Source organism: Entelurus aequoreus, linkage group LG08 (assembly GCF_033978785.1).
Source record: "Entelurus aequoreus isolate RoL-2023_Sb linkage group LG08, RoL_Eaeq_v1.1, whole genome shotgun sequence".
Classification (NCBI taxonomy): domain Eukaryota; kingdom Metazoa; phylum Chordata; class Actinopteri; order Syngnathiformes; family Syngnathidae; genus Entelurus; species Entelurus aequoreus.
Genome location: NC_084738.1, coordinates 12,915,393 through 12,936,567, shown reverse-complemented (window position 1 = coordinate 12,936,567; position 21,175 = coordinate 12,915,393). Strand labels below are relative to the sequence as shown.

The 21,175-nt window shown below is 39.0% G+C and overlaps 3 protein-coding genes across 5 annotated transcripts in view; all 3 read right to left on the bottom strand.

The window, feature by feature from the left end:
* kcnh4b (potassium voltage-gated channel, subfamily H (eag-related), member 4b) overlaps nucleotides 1–2,128 on the bottom strand; it is a 92,167-nt gene extending 90,039 nt beyond the window's left edge. For both annotated transcript variants that reach the window (XM_062055582.1, XM_062055580.1), the window contains exon 1: nucleotides 2,093–2,128. The gene's annotated coding sequence lies outside the window, so the exon portion shown is untranslated. The remainder of the gene's footprint in view (nucleotides 1–2,092) is intronic.
* A 392-nt stretch (nucleotides 2,129–2,520) lies between these two features.
* On the bottom strand, nucleotides 2,521–16,568 carry ghdc (GH3 domain containing). The gene is made up of 11 exons (XM_062055593.1): nucleotides 16,138–16,568; nucleotides 15,768–16,061; nucleotides 9,766–9,962; nucleotides 9,505–9,699; nucleotides 9,317–9,436; nucleotides 8,955–9,252; nucleotides 7,645–7,834; nucleotides 7,503–7,574; nucleotides 6,327–6,460; nucleotides 6,173–6,261; nucleotides 2,521–3,068 (listed from the first exon to the last, which is right to left on the bottom strand). Exons 1-11 carry the CDS (start codon nucleotides 16,220–16,222, stop codon nucleotides 2,847–2,849), a joined length of 1,896 nt encoding a protein of 631 aa, XP_061911577.1. The 5' UTR covers nucleotides 16,223–16,568; the 3' UTR covers nucleotides 2,521–2,846.
* Nucleotides 16,569–16,723: 155 nt separating this feature from the next.
* gpam (glycerol-3-phosphate acyltransferase, mitochondrial) overlaps nucleotides 16,724–21,175 on the bottom strand; it is a 43,829-nt gene continuing 39,377 nt past the window's right edge. For both annotated transcript variants that reach the window (XM_062055591.1, XM_062055592.1), the window contains exons 18-21: nucleotides 20,038–20,175; nucleotides 19,778–19,967; nucleotides 18,383–18,441; nucleotides 16,724–18,309 (exon numbers count right to left, since the gene is read on the bottom strand). In XM_062055591.1, coding sequence (XP_061911575.1) covers nucleotides 18,193–18,309; nucleotides 18,383–18,441; nucleotides 19,778–19,967; nucleotides 20,038–20,175 — 504 coding nt within the window. In that variant the 3' untranslated portion in view covers nucleotides 16,724–18,192. The remainder of the gene's footprint in view (nucleotides 18,310–18,382; nucleotides 18,442–19,777; nucleotides 19,968–20,037; nucleotides 20,176–21,175) is intronic.

The following is a 21,175-nucleotide window of genomic DNA, read 5'->3' as shown; positions in this document are numbered from 1 at the left end:
AATTCAGGGTATTAACATTGCAACATCAAGGGGGAAAAATAAGGTGAAACGTTTTAGCTTATCTTATTTCAAATTACACATTAAACAAATCATAGTTCTTAAACTTTTTGACCTTAGGGCCCAACTTTTCCACTACAGAGGGCCCCAAGGCCCACTCAAATATTAACACTGAATTAGTCATTTTACTCTTGATTTTAAAGGCCTACTGAAAGCCACTACTACCGACCACGCAGTCTGAGTTTATACATCAACGATGAAATCTTAACATTGCAACACATGCCAATACGGCCGGGTTAACTTATAAAGTGACATTTTAAATTTCCCGCTAAACTTCCGGTTGAAAACGTCTATGTATGATGACGTATGCGCGTGACGTCAATGGTTGAAACGGAAGTATGCGGACACATTGTATCACAATACAAAAAGCTCTGTTTTCATCTCAAAATTCCACAGTATTCTGGACATCTGTGTTGGTGAATCTTTTGCAATTTGTTTAATGAACAATGAAGACTGCAAAGAAGAAAGCTGTAGGTGGGATCGGTGTATTAGCGGCGGACTACAGCAACACAACCAGGAGGACTTTGAGATGGATAGCAGACGCGCTAGCCGCCGAACTCACCTTGACTTCCTACGTCTCCGGGCCGCCGACCGCATCTGTGATCGGGTGAAGTCCTTCGTCGCACCGTCGATCGCTGGAACGCAGGTGAGCACGGGTGTTGATGAGCAGATGAGGGCTGGCTGGCGTAGGTGGATAGCTAATGTTTTTAGCATAGCTCTGTGAGGTCCGGTTGCTAAGTTAGCTTCAATGGCGTCGTTAGCTACAGCATTGTTAAGCTTCGCCAAGCTGGAAAGCATTAACCGTGTATTTACAGGTCCATGGTTTAATAGTATTGTTGATTTTCTGTCTATCCTTCCAGTCAGGGGTTTATTTCTTTTGTTTCTATATGCAGTTAAGCACGATGCTATCACGTTAGCTCCGTAACTAGTGTTTCGCCGATGTATTGTCGTGGAGATAAAAGTCACTGTGAATGTCCATTTCGCGTTCTCGACTCTCATTTTCAAGAGGATATAGTATCCGAGGTGGTTTAAAATACAAATCCGTGATCCACAATAGAAAAAGGAGAGTGTGGAATCCAATGAGCCAGCTTGTACCTAAGTTACGGTCAGAGCAAAAAAAGATATGTCCTGCACTGCACTCTAGTCCTTCACTCTAACGTTCCCCATCCATGAATCTTTCATCCTCGCTCAAATTAATGGGGTAATCGTCGCTTTCTCGGTCCGAATCGCTATCGCTGCATTGAAAACAATGGGGAAATGTGAGGAGCCTTTCAACCTTTGACGTCACGCTACTTCCGGTACAGTCAAGGCTTTTTTTTATCAGCGACCAAAAGTTGCAACTTTATCGTCGATGTTCTCTACTAAATCCTTTCAGCAAAAATATGGCAATATCGCGAAATGATGAAGTATAACACATAGAATGGATCTGCTATCCCCGTTTAAATAAAAAAAATTCATTTCAGTAGGCCTTCAATCATATTCAATAATTACATCTCACCGACTTAAAGTTTACAACACATGATATGAAACCATGTGTTGATTATAAAGACTATGATTATTTAACATATAAACCTTAGGCTTAGGTCAGGCTGACTAGAGATTAGAAAAGTACCGGTACTTCATAAAAAATGATGAAAAAAATAAATAATGTATATGTTTCTTAAATAAACTGTCAATAAAATTTAAATGGAAATGAAAATGCAGCTTCACCACTTTAGTCATAGTTGTTGCGTTAAACAAACTTCTCTAGAACTTTAGCTCCAGACTTCTTTTGTTTGTTTGAGATTGTCACTACCATTGGTGGTGAAAATGTGTATTACAATTAAGTACCACTGCTGCCCACACAGGCTACAGCTGAGGAACAGATCATTTTTGGCGCTTGCAGACTTTGAGTAGCCCACCAAAGGGTCAAACAATATTCGCATGAACTTCGTTCTATGTTTAAATGACAAATTAACATATAGAGAGATCTGATTTGTACATAAAATATGATAAGACATTTGCCAGTTATAGAAATACAACTTAAATAGCTCACCTTTCTTCTTCTTCATTTTGTCAAAGCTTTAATTGTGATGAAAGTTGGAGACCCTGAAACTGAAATTTTTTTTTGAATGTCATTTTAAAAAATGTGTAAAGTTTTTTAAAAATGTTTTGGTAATTTGCTTTACCACAATGTTATTAGCAGTGTAAAAATATACATTGGGCATATTTAATGACAAATCTAAGCTAGTTTTACTGTATGTGTACATTTAAAATACAAAACAACAGATACAATTATTGAACTACTTTTTGGATGGTGCTGGGACTGAGAGAAAATATAGTTTTGATATTTACACAAATATCATTTAAAAATACCTACAACAAACTAATTAAAAAAACAACCGCAATTGATACCAAGGCCGGACTTTGGACTCTGCGTTTCATAAGAGTAAAACCTGAAAGTCAAATAACGTACTGACACGTTAAATTAGAAATAGTTATGATTAATTTTAATGAAAATGTAATAATATAATGAACTGTACAGAATAAATATGTATAAATGTTGAAGATGACCGATACCGTATCCCACAGTTGTTCCACCTATCATACATTTGTATCAAATTAATTGGCTAATTCACAAAAAAATATTGTTAAAATGTTCCAAACGCAACATGAAACAATCCAATGGATGCTGGTGGAACAAAGTAATAGTAAGTGTTGAGTTGAAGGCACTAGCAATGAAATCACCTTTTACTGCTGTGCATGGTGGATAATCCCATCATGCACGCAGGCAGTGCGCCTGCAAGTGTTCAAGAGACCGTTTTCCCCAAGAGGAAGTCGGCATATTCCTTCCGCCGCAGCACCCGGTGCATTTTGAAGGTGTTGGGAGAGGTGTTGGAAAAGCTCATCATCTGCTTACAGAGTTCACTGAACGCACCGTGGGCCACCAGCTGCACCCGCATTGGTCCGATGCTGCCTTTCATGCGATAGGACCTGTACACTGCCGAGGCCTGTTGGAGGCACACGTCCAACTAGACGGAAGGAACAACAACAACAAAAAACATTGAAATGAATGGTGTCTAAACTTTTAAAGATGACAGACAAGCTTGATTCTGTCATTACCTGTGATGGAAGTGAGAGATGTTTGCATCAGAGCTCACAGTAAGCTAATTGTATGAAGCAAAATATTACATACAAATGAATACTAACACCAGAGAGAAGTTCATATTAGCAAGGTTTAATGTCCAAAAGTAACAGGTGCAGCATCTTTTTCTGGTCTATTTATGCTGCAATCTCCTATTTGTATTCAAGTATTACTTACACAAGTCACCGGATGCCAAAAGCCAATGTCTTCGGTGACATTGTAGAAAGTTTTGGATTGTTACGTTTAACTTAAACCCACTATGACGGAACAATTAACTTTTTACTACTCTATTCCAATATGACAGAACAACAAACTTTGAACTTTTGACCCCAATGTGAGGGAACAACAAACTTTGAATTTTAATCCACGATGTGACGGAACAACAAATTTTAAACTTTCATTCAAAATGATGGAACAACAAATTTTAAACTGAAATCCACAATTTGACAGAACGATACGTTTTGCACTTTAACTTTCCAAAATGGCAACATTTTTACTAGAGATGTCCGATAATGGCTTTTTTGCCGATATCCCGATATTGTCCAACTCTTAATTACCGATTCCGATATCAACCGATACCGATACATACAGTCGCGGAATTAACACATTATTATGCCTAATTTTGTTGTGATGCCCCGCTTGATGCATTAAACAATGTAACAAGGTTTTCCAAAATAAATCAACTCAAGTTATGGAAAAAAATGCCAACATGGCACTGCCATATTTATTATTGAAGTCACAAAGTGCTTTTTTTTTTTTAACATGCCTCAAAACAGCAGCTTGGAATTTGGGACATGCTCTCCCTGAGAGAGCATGAGGAGGTTGAGGTGGGCGGGGTTTCTGGGGGTAGCGGGGGGTGTATATTGTAGCGTCCTGGAAGAGTTAGTGCTGCAAGGGGTTCTGGGTATTTGTTTTGTTGTGTTTATGTTGTGTTACGGTGAGGATGTTCTCCCGAAATTGTCATTCTTGTTTGGTGTGGGTTCACAGTGTGGCGCATATTTGTAACAGTGTTAAAGTTGTTCATACGGCCACCCTCAGTGTGACCTGTATGGCTGTTGACCAAGTATGCGTTGCATTTACTTGTGTGTGTGAAAAGCCGTAGATATTATGTGACTCGGCCGGCACGCAAAGGCATTGCCTTTAAGGTTTATCGGCGCTCTGTACTTCTCCCTACCTCTCCGTACAGCAGCCTTATAAAAAGTCATAAATTTTAGTTATTGAAACCAATAATTTCCGATATTACATTTTAAAGCATTTATCGGCCAATATATCGGACATCTCTAATTTTTACTTATTCCAAAATGACGAAACATCGAATTTTGAACTTCATTCCACAACGTGCTGGAACAACAATGATTAAATGTCAATCTTAAAAGAAAAATGACATTTTAAATTGAATCCACATTACGAAACAATAAACTTCTCCTTGTAACATAAGCATTTCCCAAGGGACCAAACCAAATTACCTGCTGTCCTCATTCAGTTTGAACTTCGATGTTTCTCCCGAGTGATAAAGCTTGTTGACACAGTTTGTCACTTCATTTACGCACTTTGACACCAGGGTGATGTCAGAGTAAAAAAAACTGATAGTATATTAACCAACATTGTTTCAAAAACGGATATACATGTGTAGTTTATTTTAATGTAGTTATTAACAAAACATTAACCAATAAAATTAAAATTAAAAAAGTTCTGTCTATTGTAGATACCGCAGTATTTATGTTTCAAAGTCTTCACAACAATGCCGTGACACGTAACGAACGGTATCGAACAAAAACTTGGTGTGTCGTTTTTTTCTGGCGCTATAGTGTTGGCAGAGTTTAAAAATAAATTACATCTCCCAGACTCCTCTGCGCAGCGCGGGACCGGCAAGGTGGGGGCTTGGAATGTCATAAGCAGGAAGTGAAGTGTGTTCGTAGTAAATGAGAGCAATTTCTTTAAAATCTGTCCATAACATTTTGAGTTATGTTGCAAGCAAACCCAAACATAATCGCTTTTGCAGAGGTAAGAAAGTCTGCATTCTGCAAAGCAAAGCGCACCTCTTTGGTCTCGAGCGTTTCCAAGGAGACACAGCCAGCCAGTCACATCGCATGGAGGGAAATCACCAAAAAAAACTGTACATGGCGGGAAATCCTAACAAAATTGAAAAACTTCTAGATAAATCCTTAATCCATCCATCCATTTTCCACTGCTTGTATCCTTCGAGGTCACAGGGGGGTTGGAGCCTATCTAGTTGAACTCGGGCGGAAGGCAGCGTACACCCTGGACAAGTCACCACCTCATAAATCATCACCCAGAAAATACATTTGAAGCCAGCGAAGTCAAACATCAGGTTGTGAGGTATTTACATTATTAAAAGTTAAATTGTTAGTTAACTTTTCAGAGAAACAGATTATTCTAGACTGTCTGTCTATCTGTGTTGGCCCTGCGATGAGGTGGCAACTTGTCCAGGGTGTACCCCGCCTTCCGCCCGGATGCAGCTGAGATAGGCTCCAGCGCCCCTCGCGACCCCGAAGGGAATAAGCGGTAGAAAATGGATGGATGGATGATTAAAAAGTGTTCACTTTGGAGGACACTGCTTCTCAGAAATGTAAAGTTGAAAGACACTAACGTGAACATTACTGTTTTACACGAGATCACGGGTCACTTTAAAGTCATTCAACTGTAAGTTTTTTCAATATTTGCTTGAAACAGTGGATGTTCCTGCACAATTATTTTCACTTATAATACATGTTTGTAGTATAATTAAAATATTTGAGCATTATGTGTGTTCAATTTGTTTATCCTAAACATTCCTGCCATTTCATTTGACAAACTATGCCATTTTTAAGTCTTTTTTTTGGACATATACCTCAAAAATATTGTACAGTGGCCTTAATTCTGTGAATACCGTAACATTTTCATACTATTACAACCCTAAAGTGTATTGACTTGTGTTTTGGAGCCGGTGCTTGAAATATGAACTTTCTGGATAAAAAAGCAACAAAAAACCTTGTAGCGTTGCTCTTCTGTGAGGTTCCTTACACCTTTCAGCTCGATGAAGACTTGGTAGTGCGGGTCACTGCCCCCAGTGGAGTCTCCTACAAAATGCAATCATTTAGTACCACAGGAAACTGATTACTAATGTCTATCTTTTTTTTATTACCCAGAATGCCGCTCTCTGCACAGCAGTAATCGACCAGCTGAGCGCCGGGCCACTGAGTGACAGCTTTCTTTAAAGCGTTAAGGAACAACGCCTCGGACACTTTCTCCCCACGAACGTTCAACATCTGACCACGCCTAGAAGGACACTTGTTTTGTCATCCCCACTTTGACACAACATTAGGCACACCTGCACAATCTAATTAATATGCATGGATAACACTTTGTCATGGACAACCACAATGAATCCCCCATGACATCTCCTCATACATTCCAATACACAAGCGGATGAAAGCACCAATAGAGTACAGGAGCACTACCTAGTGGAGGATTGGGTCAATTGCACTTTCATCAATGCACTTACTGTAATGCCCCCCTAAAAAACCCCACACATTTCACCCAGTTAACACTAAATATTGTGTTTAATTAATATATATTAAATTTGCATATATAATTACTAAATATTATTTAGACAAAATATTTTTTAATTAATGAAAAATAATTTAAAAAAAAGGGTGGTATTGTCCCAAAAAATATATTTAGAAATAAGCTCAACAAAATATTAAAAAAAACACAACAAAGAACTACATACTGTTTCAATAATACTTTTCTTCTCACAGTATCCATCAAAATTATTTTTGTAATTACCTCCCTGCTTGGCACTCAGCATCAAGGGTTGAAATTGGGGGTTAAATCACCAAAATGATTCCCGAGCGCGGCCACCGCTGCTGCTCACTGCTCCCCTCACCTCCCAAGGGGTGGAACAAGGGGATGGGTAAAACCCAGAGGGTAATTTCACCACACCTAGTGTGTGTGTGTGTGTGTGTGTGTGTGTGTGTGTGTGTGTGTGTGTGTGTGTGTGACTATCAGTGGTACTTTAACTTACTTTAACTTTGCAAAAGGCAGAGATTGTAAATAACTGAACTTATAATATAGTACAACACCCGTAACTCCATAAGATTTAACAAATGTATGATATATGTTATATATATATGTAAATGTAAATATGTTGAATAAAAGAGGTATCTACTAAATTCCTCACTGTAATTGTGCTTTCATACATTAAAAAAGGCAGTAAATGCCAGGCGGGGATACATTGTGTTTGTCTACCTATTTATCTTTGTACAGGCAGTTCTCCTTTTGGATAGCATCAGCTTCTGCACCTAATGAAGATGTTTACCTGTATTGAAACTCAACAATCGGACATCTGTTGTGGAATCCAGCCACTTTCACAATGTCTCCAATACGATATCTGCAACAAAACAAATGTTTTTCATGGCAAAATGTCACTGAAGGCAGCAGAATAGTCCCAGTGAGCCCACCTGAAGAGGCCGGCTGCGTTGGTGATGACCAGCTCATAGTTGTGCCCCTCCTTTACCTCCTCCATCAGTAGGGTAGGGGGCGACTCCTCCTCCAAGCTGCTCTCTGGCAGGAACTCGCAGAACATGGAGCGAGGGCACAGCAGGTAGCGCCGCCTCGGGTCCTCGGGCCACAGGTTCACCCCGATCAAGCCTGCAGAGGCCCAGGCTCCACTTTTAACATTTACGTTAAAACATGATGTAATGATTGATACAAAGGATTTTTAAGGGGACCATAAAAAAGTGAATTAGGTCCAACAACTATGAAGAAAAATGACATAACATTGTGAAAATAAAGTTATTACAGCGTAAAAAAAACAAAAAAACTTTATATTAAGCCTTTATGTTATGCTTAAAAAAAACCTATGTGAATAGAGTCCAAATAACTACAAAGAAAAATACCATATTATTGTAAAAATAAATATAATATTACAGTAGAAAAGTACAATTTTCCAAGCGGTAACAAATAAAAACATATAGAATTTTACTTCATAATATGTCTTTATTTTATCATTGAAAACAATGTGATATGTCAAAGAAAGATGCCATAATGTTGTGAAAATAAATAAATAAATAATATTACAGTAAAAACAACACAATTGTACAAGTGATAACCATAAAATTTATATTAAGTTTTATTTTATGGTAAAAAATATATATATATTTAAAACATGAATATTATTTAACTAATATTTAATGATATCAAAAATTGTATTCATGAAATAATTGTTTTTCCTGAAAAAAATACAACTTAATTCTTGGAATATTTAAAATAAAAATACATATCTTATATTTTGTCTCACATTAAAACTATTTCTCAAAATAATTTATTTAAACGTTTTAACTCAATTCAATACAAAAAACGGGAAAAAAAATACAAATTTAAATGTATGTACCGGTAATTACTTTTTTTGTAGAAAAATGTTTACATTACATAATTTAAGAGATTAACTTAATTACCATATTAGCATTTACATTTCATATAACTTTTTTCGAGAAAAAAATCCCCATTGTAATGTACATATACTTTTAAAAAATAAACTTAATTCACATACACACTGACAGAAAAATTACTTAATTTTTTTAATATTAGGACTATTATTTGTCCTCTCGTATTTAAAGTGCATCCCTAATACTTTATCTTTGCATAATACTTTTTCTTCGCAACCAATAGTTTGAATGCTTTATTTTGTGTTTGACATGTCTTTAAACTCGTGTGCACACTACTGTAAGTGTAAATTAATTTCCACGATGCAATTATAAGACCTGTTTACCTTCAGTAGCGGCGTAGAAAGGCGAGTAGAAAGGGATTCCTAGGCAGTAATTTGCCCTCAACATCTCCCCGTAAATCTGATTGGAGCCCGAGTCAACAGCAAGAACCAGGTGGAGGTCAGGCCAAAGACGCTTGGCGATTCCCTGAAAGCCTGCCTCGAAGTGTGCCCGCAGCTCAGAGGCTCTCTTGGGGTCCGGCTTCATGAGAGCTTCAAGCTTGAGTCTAACATCAGGCTCCAGATTGAGAGCAGCGCTCACCTTCCCTCGCTCTATGTCTTCTACCAGTTCCTGCCAGCGCTCCTGAGGGAGAAATGTGCCTAATGTTTAGTCTACTTTTGGACTTGATGCGCATCACGGCACAAACCTGCAAAGCGCTGAAGGCGTAGAAGACAGTGGAGGCAAAGTTGGACTCCAGTGTCCCCACACTTGGGTCTTTGAGTGCAAAGAGGAGATGGAGGTAGAGCGTGTCCTTCTCGCTAGGAACCTGAAAGGAGAGATGGAGTCACAATGTCACAGAAAAGAAGAGAATGGCTTCCATTGTGAATGTGGCACCTGGAAGGCGGGCGCCGGCGTGGTGTAGAGGTTGAGCATGTGGCGAGAGGAGGCTGGTGTGGAGGAATTGGGCCCGATAGGAATGCCGGCCTCGGACTGGCGAAACGTTGGCGTGTAGAAGAACTTTGTGGTGCGCTGAAGGCTGTCTGTTGCTGGGAACGCTTGGCGCATGGCGTCGAGACACACAGCCACGCCCTAGAAAAACAATCTTGACCTTTTTGGACTGTTTCGACATGCATTGAAGAGTTTGCGTTTGCATACCTGCAGGAAGAACTCTGCGTTGGTGTCCCTGGTGCTGAGCAGCATGGCGCTGGGCCCAGAGGTCCCAGAAGTCATAGCCAGGATTAGGACCTTCTCAGCAGTGATCACCTTCTCCTCCCCCACCGCCACACGACCTATGAGCTCACGATAGTGCTCGTACGTTGTGATGGGGTGGCGCGCCCGAAAGGTGGCGCTGTCTGAAAATACGCATAAATGCTCCACTTAATGCATCGATTCAATTTACTTGACAAGTCGCCTGTCGGGTGCGAGGCCTGAAAAAGCAGCTCAAAAATTGGCCTAAACAGCTGTGGCTGTAGGCAACCTCCTGATGTAGGTTATTTTTTAAATAAATTTCACCAGATGTATTTAAGCTGCTTTTAGAAGAATTATGAATAGGCAGCATCAAGCAGCTTTATCTACCTCTGAATGCGTGTTAAAAGGTGTAAAACTTGTTGTACTGTGTTTATAATGAACTCATCAGCGATATTAACACTGGCTGAGCATTCTGTTAAAATGCCCTCCAACAGACACACAAGGTTGGTCTTTTCTTATATTTTAGTTAAGTCATTTACAAAAGTAAGCACGGTAGAATACTAGGATCTAGCAGCTACACAACAGATAAGCACACAGTATCAAATACAAAACAGGTGTCCTGAAATGAACAATATTTCAGTCTAAAAACACCACATATGTCAATATAAACAAGTATCAAATAATTATAGTTGCATCTTACTTACAGACACAAAGTCTGCAAAGCAGAAGCGTATTAGAAAGTACCCAGTAACAATTGTGTCCGCATCATTCAATTTACTGTGTCATGAGCTTAACTTAATGAATTACTGTGTCCACTAGGTGTGGCAAAAGAAAGAACAATTACCACTCTACCTCGACCGTGAATAATATATAGATTAACGTTTTTCATACCTACCATTGTTTTCTGTCAAGTCATTTCATTTAATCAAGTCTTTTTCAATATTCCAGACGACAAAAATAATAAAAGTATGTAAGATTTGTGCTGATATCCTATTGGATCAATAGCCGCATCGTATTGGAAGCAATAAGTTGTAATTACCATTAGAGGCTCAATTAGCTACGGAAGATTTGTTGCCAAGTCCCACACTTTAGTTGATGGCAGCCATTTTTTTTTAACCAATCTTGCCCAAATTTTACAGACATGTGCTTGTCAGTCCCCTAAAAGGGATCACATTATGATTTTTTTTAAACATTTAAAACACTCATTGTGGTCTTCATAACATGCGACAGTGGTTCTTTTGCAAAACATTTTGCTTGGATTGTGTTTTACAGACCGTTTAACCTTCTTTATGACTGTCTCTTCGAGATGTGCCGTTTTGTCTTAAGTGGCCCCACTCCGACAGTGTCTTCTCCCTGCCATCTGTGTTGTGCTTTTTAGTGCTTCCATTGCAAGTGAGTAGGCCTGGGTCGATAATAAATTTTCCTTGGTGATATATTGACCTACAGATCATTGCCGATAAATGATATTATTGCCATTAATTTTATTAGACAAAATTAACCCTTGTTGTAATGATAATATTTATGCATGTATATCCTTTCAAATGCAATAAACCTGTATTCATCATGTATTTTAACATTGTAATTGGAACGAAAACGTATAAATCTCCAAGTTAAATAAAACAAACAAATAACAGTAAAACATACTTTGTCTGTTAGCAAAATTTTACACCTAAAAGTTAAAGTTAAAGTACTAATGATTGTCACACAAACACTAGGTGTGGCGAAATTATTCTCTGCATTTGACCCATCACCCTTGATCACCCCCTGGGAGGTGAGGGGAGCAGTGAGCAGCAGCCAAGAGTCAAAAACACTTTATTAGGACAAGATAATTCACCCCCTTCTTTTCATTTTGCTATGGTACGAACGCACTTTGCCGCTAAAAGCGACGAAAACCTGAATGCTCTTGCAGCATGCACATGCCGATTTATTGACGCTGGAAAACTTACCGACTTTATTTTTATTTATCGTCGGTTAATTGACTTATGGAATATCGGCCCAGGCCTAAGCGGGTTCACTGACAGAATAAGTTAGAACTATACGCTATTTTGTATTAGAAATGGCAACAGCGGAGGATGCATGTGCATGTACGAGTCAGTCTACCCCACCACAAAAGGATAGAGAAAACCTAGTGATTACAGCAGAGACTACAATGGAAGACTCGTGCAAAGCACTTTGGGTAAATCTCTACCATATATGGATAATCAGCTGACGTCACCAATGGGGCAAATTAAGTATGTAAGATTTGTGAAAATATCGTATCGGATCAATGTTGGTATTGTATTGGAAGGGAAAACATTGTAAAAATCATTTGATGCTCAACTAGTTGCTAAGTTCTACACTTTCCCTGAAAACCCTTTTTTTTTTTAACCACCATTGCTCAATTTATACAGACATGTGATGTGATGGTCAGGGGCCGTATTTATCAAGCTTCTTAGAATTACTCCTAAGAAGTCTGCTAAGAGTTGACTTATGAGTAAAGAAATTCTTCGCTGAAAGCTGCACTTAAAAGTTAGTTATCAAGCGTCTTACTCACACTTTCAGCAAAGTGTAGGACTGAATCTTAAGTGTCACACTCAGAGCTGAAGTACAACATTACTATGTGCCGTAAACAGAATTTTAGGTGACGTCATTTCTGTGTCCATAGAAATGACCAATCACGGAAGGGAATCCCTTGTCTAAGAATAAATAAATATCTTATAAATATTTAAGTGGACAATGGGAGTGTATATTTTGACAATAAACTACAAAATAATACAAAACAAACAAACAATATTGGCAATGAATCAAAAATAAATGTTTCCTTTTCTTTCCTTTTTCTTTTACAATTCAGATCGAAGCATTGTGATGACCTTTAGTTCTGCTGTGAAAGCTGTGCTGCATGATGTTGCTGATGAGATGACGCCCCTTATTAAATCTGTGACAAAAATAATACCCGCTTTGTCTAAACGATACCGTTTGATCAGCTGCTCGTCATCAAACAAAGCCAGGACCTCCTTCCGCTCCCTGAACGTTCGCGCACGTCTCTCTCGCCTCAGTGCCATCCCCCGCTGGCAACTCCTAACCACTTAGGACACCTCTGAAGGTCTCTTAAATATTGTGGGGAGTAGGAGTGATTCTTAGACTTAAGAAAGTTGATAAATAGCTTTTATTCTTAAGTTTGAGAGTAGGACTAAATTTCGCAGGACTTAAGTATAAAATGGCACTCTAAGACGCTTGATAAATACGGCCCCAGTTCTCTAAAAGTTGTGTACAACATTTTGCAAAACACCCAAACGTTACATTGGATGTTTTGTAAAGCACATTGCACTGTGTGAGAAATTTGGTGTGTTTTTCAGAAAGACAATGGCAAAGGCAACACACACACATATGCAACAAATTTCCCGCTGCTTAAAGGGGAATGGCAACTTTAAATGACTCTTTTTATTTATGAGTTAGAATGCATGAACAACACGTGTTGTTGGCTTACATAAGGATTGTGACTGAAAAACAACATTAAAATAAGTGCAGTTTCCTTTAAAGCAGGCCTGGGCAATTATTTTGACTCGGGGGGCCAAATTTAGAGGAACAAATGTGTCTCTTGGCCAGTATATCAGGGGCCGTACTTATCAAGCTTCTTAGAATTACTCCTAAGAAGTCTGCTAAGAGTTGACTTAAGAGTAAATAAATTCTTCGCTGAAAGCTGCACTTAAAAGTTAGTTATCAAGCGTCTTACTCACACTTTCAGCGAAGTGTAGGACTGAATCTTAAGTGTCACACTCAGAGCTGAATTACGACATTACTATGTGCCGTAAACGCAATTTTAGGTGATGTCATTTCTGTGTCCATAGAAATGACCAATCACGGAAGGGAATCCGTTGTCTAAGAATAAAGAAATATCTTGGAAATATTTAAGTGGACAATGGGAGTGTATATTTTGACAATAAACTACAAAATAATACAAAACAAACTACCGTAGTCCCCGCCGGCACTCACGCTACCGCTCCCTCTCTTCTATCGCCCACACACTCACTGACGTCACTCACCTCACGGCCACACACATACGCTACTGTCATAACATTTTCTTTCCAATTCATTAATTAGGCAACTAATTTGAAACTGGTGTGGGTGGCTCTATATATACTAGCCCACTGCAGACACATGCAGAAATCAACAAGGAATCGAAAAGTATTAAATCTGTGACAAAAATAATATCCGCTCTGTCTAAACGATACCGTTTGATCAGCTGCTCGTCATCAAAAAAAAACAAAACATTGTTCCGTTCCCTGAACGTTCGCGCACGTCTCTCTCGCCTCAGTGCCATCCCCTGCTGGCAACTCCTAACCACTTAAGACACCTCTGAAGGTCTCTTAAATATCGTGGAGAGTAGGAGTGATTCTTAGACTTAAGAACGTTGATAAAAAGCTTTTATTCTTAAGTTTGAGAGTAGGACTAAATTTTGCAAATTCTCAGGACTTAAGTGTAAAATGGCACTCTAAGAAGATTGATAAGTACGGCCCCTGATTTTTAGGAACACTAATACAAAACCTCACAATATAGTCTGATTGAATGCTAAAAACGTTATGACAGATCGCCTTAAAAAACAGAATGGAATTTTACGTTTTTTTTTTACTGAATGAGACACCCAGAATGTACATGAAAATAAAAAATGTGGGATTTACAATATTAAGTATGAACGATGAAACACTGAATATTGACCACATATGAACGTAACGCCCCTCTCGATCGACATATTTTACAATCAAGCGAAACGCAACGAAAATGCAACAAACACAGCAAAATATGAATGCAAAGGGTAAAAAAAACAAACTACCTACAATCTGATATATCACTAAGCTTTAGAACTTTGCTGTAAAAAATCTGCTTCTGCATCTGTCCGACACCGGCATTTCAGGCTGGCCGCTATGGAAACACTCTGTGGAAACGCTCCCCACCCACACAGCTTGGTGCCTCGTCTGAGCTGCTGTGACTTAGATTACCATAGTAACTAGGACAAGGGTAGGGAACCTATGGCTCTCGAGCCAGATGTGGCTCTTTTGTTGACTGGAAGTACCGTATTTTTCGGAGTATAAGTCACACCGGAGTATAAGTCGCACCTGCCGAAAATGCATAATAAGGAAAAAAACATATATAAGTTGCACTGGAGTATAAGTCGCATTTTTTGGGGAAATGTATTTGATAAAACCCAACACCAAGAATAGACATTTGAAAGGCAATTTAAAATAAATAAAGAATAGTGAACAACAAGCTGAATAAGTGTACGTTATATGAGGCATAAATAACCAACTGAGAACGTGCCTGGTATGTTAACGTAACATATTATGGTAAGAGTCATTCAAATAACTATAACATATAGAACATGCTATACGTTTACCAAACAATCTGTCACTCCTAATCGCTAAATCCCATGAAATCTTATACGTCTAGTCTCTTACGTGAATGAGCTAAATAATATTATTTGATATTTTACGGTAATGTGTTAATAATTTCACACATAAGTCGCTCCTGAGTATAAGTCGCACCCCCGGCCAAACTATGAAAAAAACTGCAACTTATAGTCCGAAAAATACGGTATATACATTTGATTATTAACAATCCGGGGAGGTGGGATGTGGTGGGGGGAGGGTGTCAGTCTAGGGTTGAAGTTGCCTGGAGGTGATCTTTTAGTGCGGTTTTAAAGGAGGATAGAGATGCACTTTCTTTTACACTTGTTGGGAGTGCATTCCATTTTGATGTGGCATAGAAGGAGAATGAGTTAAGACCTTTGTTAGATCGGAATTTGGGTTTAACGTGGTTTGTGGAGCATTTTCATGAAAGGAATAAAAATAAATGATAATGATGAAGTCTTCTAAAACAAACCAAACAGCCCAGTTGTGATCGATTGAATGCCCTGAGATAATTCAATGGCAAGCTCCATCACAGAAGCCCAGAGGTTAAATGTGGTGTCAAACAGGCTTTGTGTTTACACTCACCTTTTATTGAACTGAAATCAAACTGTTTCCCGTAAGTCGTCTGCTGGTTTTTCCTTAGACGTCCAATCAGAGTATCCTCCTGGACCTTTCTCACGTCCACCGTGTCGCCCTCCAGCTTGGCCCTCTGTCGCCTGCCCAGCCAGCCCACCGCCTTCATGGCCACGTATTGGCCGAGCAGGCTGCTCGACGTCCGGCCATGCCCCCTCACTTTAGACCGGAGGTCCTTCCAAACCAGCGCCATGCCCACCAGCGAGAACACACCAACGGAGGTCACCGCCAGTCGAGGCAGCATGGCTGCGGGGTTACACAAGCCGGGTAATGGTGATAATTAGGGGAGAAGTGACCAGCTGGTGGCGCTGTTGGGACTTACCCTCGGTTTGGATGAGGACGGCGACGAGAACCGATGTAACCACTAGAAAGAACAGCACAGCAGCTCGAAAAGACGCCACAGCCATGTTGAATGTGTGAAAACACCTATCAGTACCGCTTGTTTAAGGCAAATAATGACAGTTTGGGCGCACTAATCGGACAAAGACGCTTCGAGCGATGTCCTTTTGTTGCGCGCCATGTCACTTCCGTGTTTGTGTCACGTGGCTATTACGACATCAAATACGGACACTTGCCTGCATCACGTGACCAAAACACGGAAGTGCATGTTTCTGACGACCTTACAGTTAACAGGCGTGACAATGCGGAAGACCCTCGAAGAATACAAAATCAAAAATACTATTACGTATTTATTTACAAATCTAATGACAATTGTGCTTTGCTTTGAGAAAGCTAAAAAAAAAAAAAAAAAAAGACATTTTTAGTAGCTGGTGAGTCTTGTGTTATCTGGTATGTTTTACATTATAATGTACAGTGTCCCCCCCCCCCCCTTATTTATGATCTGCACACTGAATTGTTAACATGCACACAAAAAACACAAGAACAAGCATTAAAAAGACACCTGCTCAGGCATTTAGAACCCCTATTTACTGAGCTGTGTGTGTTTGTTCAATCACTCCCAACAACTCATGTAGTTTATTAGACAAAAGTATTTAGACACACATCTTGATTCAATAATCAGTAGGGACCTCTTAGTTTACACTAGACCTTTCATTTCATATTCCTGTAGATGTCATGGCGAGGAGTCCCAATACTTTTGTCCACACATTTTGTACCAAGTCAATTACATTTTTCAAGGCTGCCAGATACATTCAGCAGGTTCCTTCTCAGCTAAATAATTCACATTAGGACTGTAAAGTACAATTCAAGAAATTAAGTAGCGTCTACAGCAGGGGCGTCCAAAACTGAAGGATACATTGATCATATTTTGGTAATATAGCTAAATATATTAAAATTTGTGTTAACATGTGACAAAGGAATTTACCACTGTGAGTTTGATTAAAACTTTTCATCCTGGCCATAATCTTCCTTGGCTGTATTAAGGTTTTTCTTTTAAATAGCCAATAAAAACCCCATGCCAGACTTTGGACACCCCTGTACTACAGTAAAGTGTCAACAAACATGCAATACAGTACATAAGAGTGGCATTATCTTGACAAATATCCAACTTCAGCATTCACTTAAATTATCACCCTGCCTGCACGTCCTATTTATTTTTTTATGTCCTTTGACATGCTCCTAATTATCTACAATTTCCATCATTCACAGACTTGGAAGTTCTGCATGAACACATGCAAGTTTAAAGATTCAATAAACATCTATGTTTGTCAACAATTTCATTGCCTTCAAATACAACAATAGCATCTCCCCCATTAGTGACTTACTTTGACCTTTATACTGTTCGTATCCTACATTTTGATTCTAAACCTGTATATAATTTAGATTTTACAGCCATTGTGTCTGGGGTAAGAAAAAAAAAAAACTACAGTAAACAAATATTTGTGTTCGCAGATTCTGCACAACTATTTCAGAGTAAACAACTCCAAAGATACAGCACATTCATAATACCGAAACATTATGGTGAAATGTCACATGTATTGCTTTCCCTGTAAGACACTTCACTTTGCAACTGGTCCAGAAGGCTTATAGTTATTTTTTTTTTTTTTACTTTCCATGACAGTTATGATTGAAAAGTTTCTTCTATCGCCCCATAAGCACTGAATGCTCTTAAGATGCACATGGAACAAGTGCACTATGACTATGACTATCAATGTTTGCTGATTACTGTGGTCAATGGCAAATGTGTATGACTTACTTGTGTACATGTAAGGCAGCTTGCTTTGTTTGGATTCAAACTGATTCTTACTCTTACTAGATTAAAAAGGTATGCAGGAACCAAAGTAGGCAAAGTAGTGTTTTGTAGTTGTTTTTAAGCAAAGGCACTTCCTGGTAAAGCAGTCCGCAGTGTTTAGCACCTGGGATCAGTCGCCAGTGGAAGCCCTTTTATTGGAGGGAGCTTGACTGAGGCCTGTTCAGGTCACAGCAGCGTGAAGCCTAAAATATAGTGCAGGAGTTTGTTGCGGTTGGCCTGAGGTAGAAAAGTGGCGTTCAGCTCCAGCGTTGTCACACGGTTCTCTCGTCTCTCCTTGAGAACCTGAAGGAAAAACAAAAATAGGTCGGTTTGATTTACCCGTTTTACTTTTTTGGTGGTCTATTTTAAATGTTACCCCAAGTTCTTTGAAAGTCCTCACTGTGTTCTTCACCAAGTAATGAGTCGCACTTTCACCTGAAAACAAAAAACACTTATTACATAAACCTATAATGACCAGTTTCTTGGAATGCATTATTTACTGGTAATAGCAATAGTGTAGCGCCAGTACGACAAAACCATAGGGAGTTAAAACCATATAAAAAATTTTAGATTCATACTTTTTTGGCTCAAATTTCTCAATCAACTTTAGTCCTAAGTAAAACAGAGTAAACATTTTAATAGTTTTTTTATTGTAACCCTTTGAATGCCCATTTGATCTAAGTATTTTTTTTGGGTGAAAAATTTACAAAAAAATGACTTCATATATCATAAAATAAATATTACACGTTTTGGGTACTGAGGTAAAGACTAGCCCTAAATATACATAAGATTTGTATAAAAACGAATTTTCATTTTATGGCAAAACTTCAGAAAAACCCCCTGACATAATTATAATCAAATGGGCATTTAAAAGTTTTAAAAGAAAATATGACATGTTAAGTGTTTTTTGGGACTGAATTGAAAATAGATCTGAGCAAAAAAAAAGTTTTAAAAAATCCACAATATTTTAATACACTCTTAACTCCATGAGGACTTTTTCGCCTTGGCGCTATTCTAATGGACTAAAATTATTTCCCAGTGTATCGTTGATATATGAAAGAATTTGAAACAAAAGTATTGAAATTGCACGTAAAAAAATATAGGAAAAAAAAATCCTTCCCTAGAGTAACATTTAAAAAAAAAGTTTTGTACAGTATTTTTGTATAATAATATAAAAATAAAAATAAATATATATATATTAAGTTCAAATTATTTTGCGATATTTCCTAAAGTTTTTACAATTTGTTCTTATCAGTAAAAGAAAGTTCTGCAAATTTAAGATCTGCCAACCTTGAAGAAATGTTATGTGTACTTCCCCTGGAGGACTGAATTAAACGCACAAAGCAATTGCAAAGAGGGGCGGGGCAATGGAAAAAAACAGCGCTCAGATCGGCCGAAAGTTTTTTTACTCCACCTATGCACAGCTTTAGAAAACTGAACCTCAAAATGAAAAATGCGTATCTGACTAGCAATGTCGGGTTCGAGTGTACTCAAGGATCACAATGCGTACATGTGCCCTCTTGCAATGATAGAAACTGGGGAAATTTGCTCATATATGCACCTACATCTGGATTTGCGTTAAAATATAACTGGGTTAACCATTCAACCAATGCCCTAAAAATATTGTATGGTTGGAGCCTATCCTATTTTGTGGGGTTTCCCCCCATAGATCTATTAATTTTGCCTTTAAACCAAACTGACATTCTCCTTTTATTTCTTCCTCAGGCTGTTTGAAATTGCCGTGTCAGGTGAGGAACCGTAAGCGAGTCACCATAAGCAGCCACTCTCTTCTCGGTGCGGGTCAGCAGGTATCTGAAGAGCCGCTGCGTGTATTCTGACTCGGCCATGGGCTGACACAAACTGTGCACGAAGATGGCGGCGCCGCTGTAGGCCTCCAGCACAGGGCTGAGCAGCCGCTGCAGGAACACAAAGAAGTCCTGGTGCTCCTCCGAGAGGCTCACCTGTAAACAAGGAAAGGTCAAATAAATGCGAGAGCAGTGTGAGGATACGGATGTTAAAAAGAGTATGAACCTTTAGGTAGCGATCACGCTGCTCCTCTCCAAAGTCGCTGTCTTCATCCTCCTCGTCGCTCCGCCAGGAGAGCGGCTCTGGGAACTTTTTGGGCCAAGGTTCGTCCGTGGGACTGGGGCTCAGTTCCTCTTGGTCCTCCTGCAACAGGCACACATTAACATTGACATCTCAGCAAGCATTTCTTGTAATATCTTCTCAATGGTATACAAAACCCAAAACCAGTGAAGTTGGCACATTGTGTAATTTGTAAATAAAAACAGAATACAATGATTTGCAAATCCTTTTCAACTTATATTCAATTGAATAGACTGCAAAGACAAGATATTTATTGTTCAAACTGAGAAACTCAATTTTTTTTGGCAAATAATCATTAACTTAGAATTTAATGGGAGCAACACATGGTAAAAAAGGGGCATTTTTACCACTGTGTTACATGGCCTTTTCTTTTAACAACACTCAGTAAACGTTTGGGCACTGAGGAGACCAATTTTTTAAGCTTTTCAGGTGAAATGATTTCCCATTCTTGCTTGATGTACAGCTTAAGTTGTTCAACAGTCCGGGGGTCTCCGTTGTGGTATTTTAGGCTTCATATTGCGCCACACATTTTCAATGGAAGACAGGTCTGGACTACAGGCAGGCCAGTCTAGTACCCGCACTCTTTTACTATGAAACCACGCAGATTGTCTTGCTGAAATAAGCAGGGGCGTCCATGATAACACTGCTTGGATGGCAACATATGTTGCTCCAAAACCTCAATGTACCTTTCAGCATTAATGGTGCCTTCACAGATGTGTAAGTTACCCATGCCTTGGGCACTAATACACCCCCATACCATCGCAGATGCTGGATTTGAAATTTGCGCCTAGTTCAATCCGGATGGTTCTTTTCCTTTGTTCCGGAGAACACAACGTCCAGTTTCCAAAAACTATTTGAAATGTGAACTCGTCAGACCACAGAACACTTTGCATCAGTCCATCTTAGATGAGCTCGGGCCTAGCGAAGCCGGCGGCGTTTCTGGGTGTTGTTGATAAATGGCTTTCGCTTTGCAAAGTAGAGTTTTAAGTTGCACTTACAGATGTAGCGATGAACTGTAGTTACTGACAGTGGTTTTCTGAAGTGTTCCTGAGCCCATGTGGTG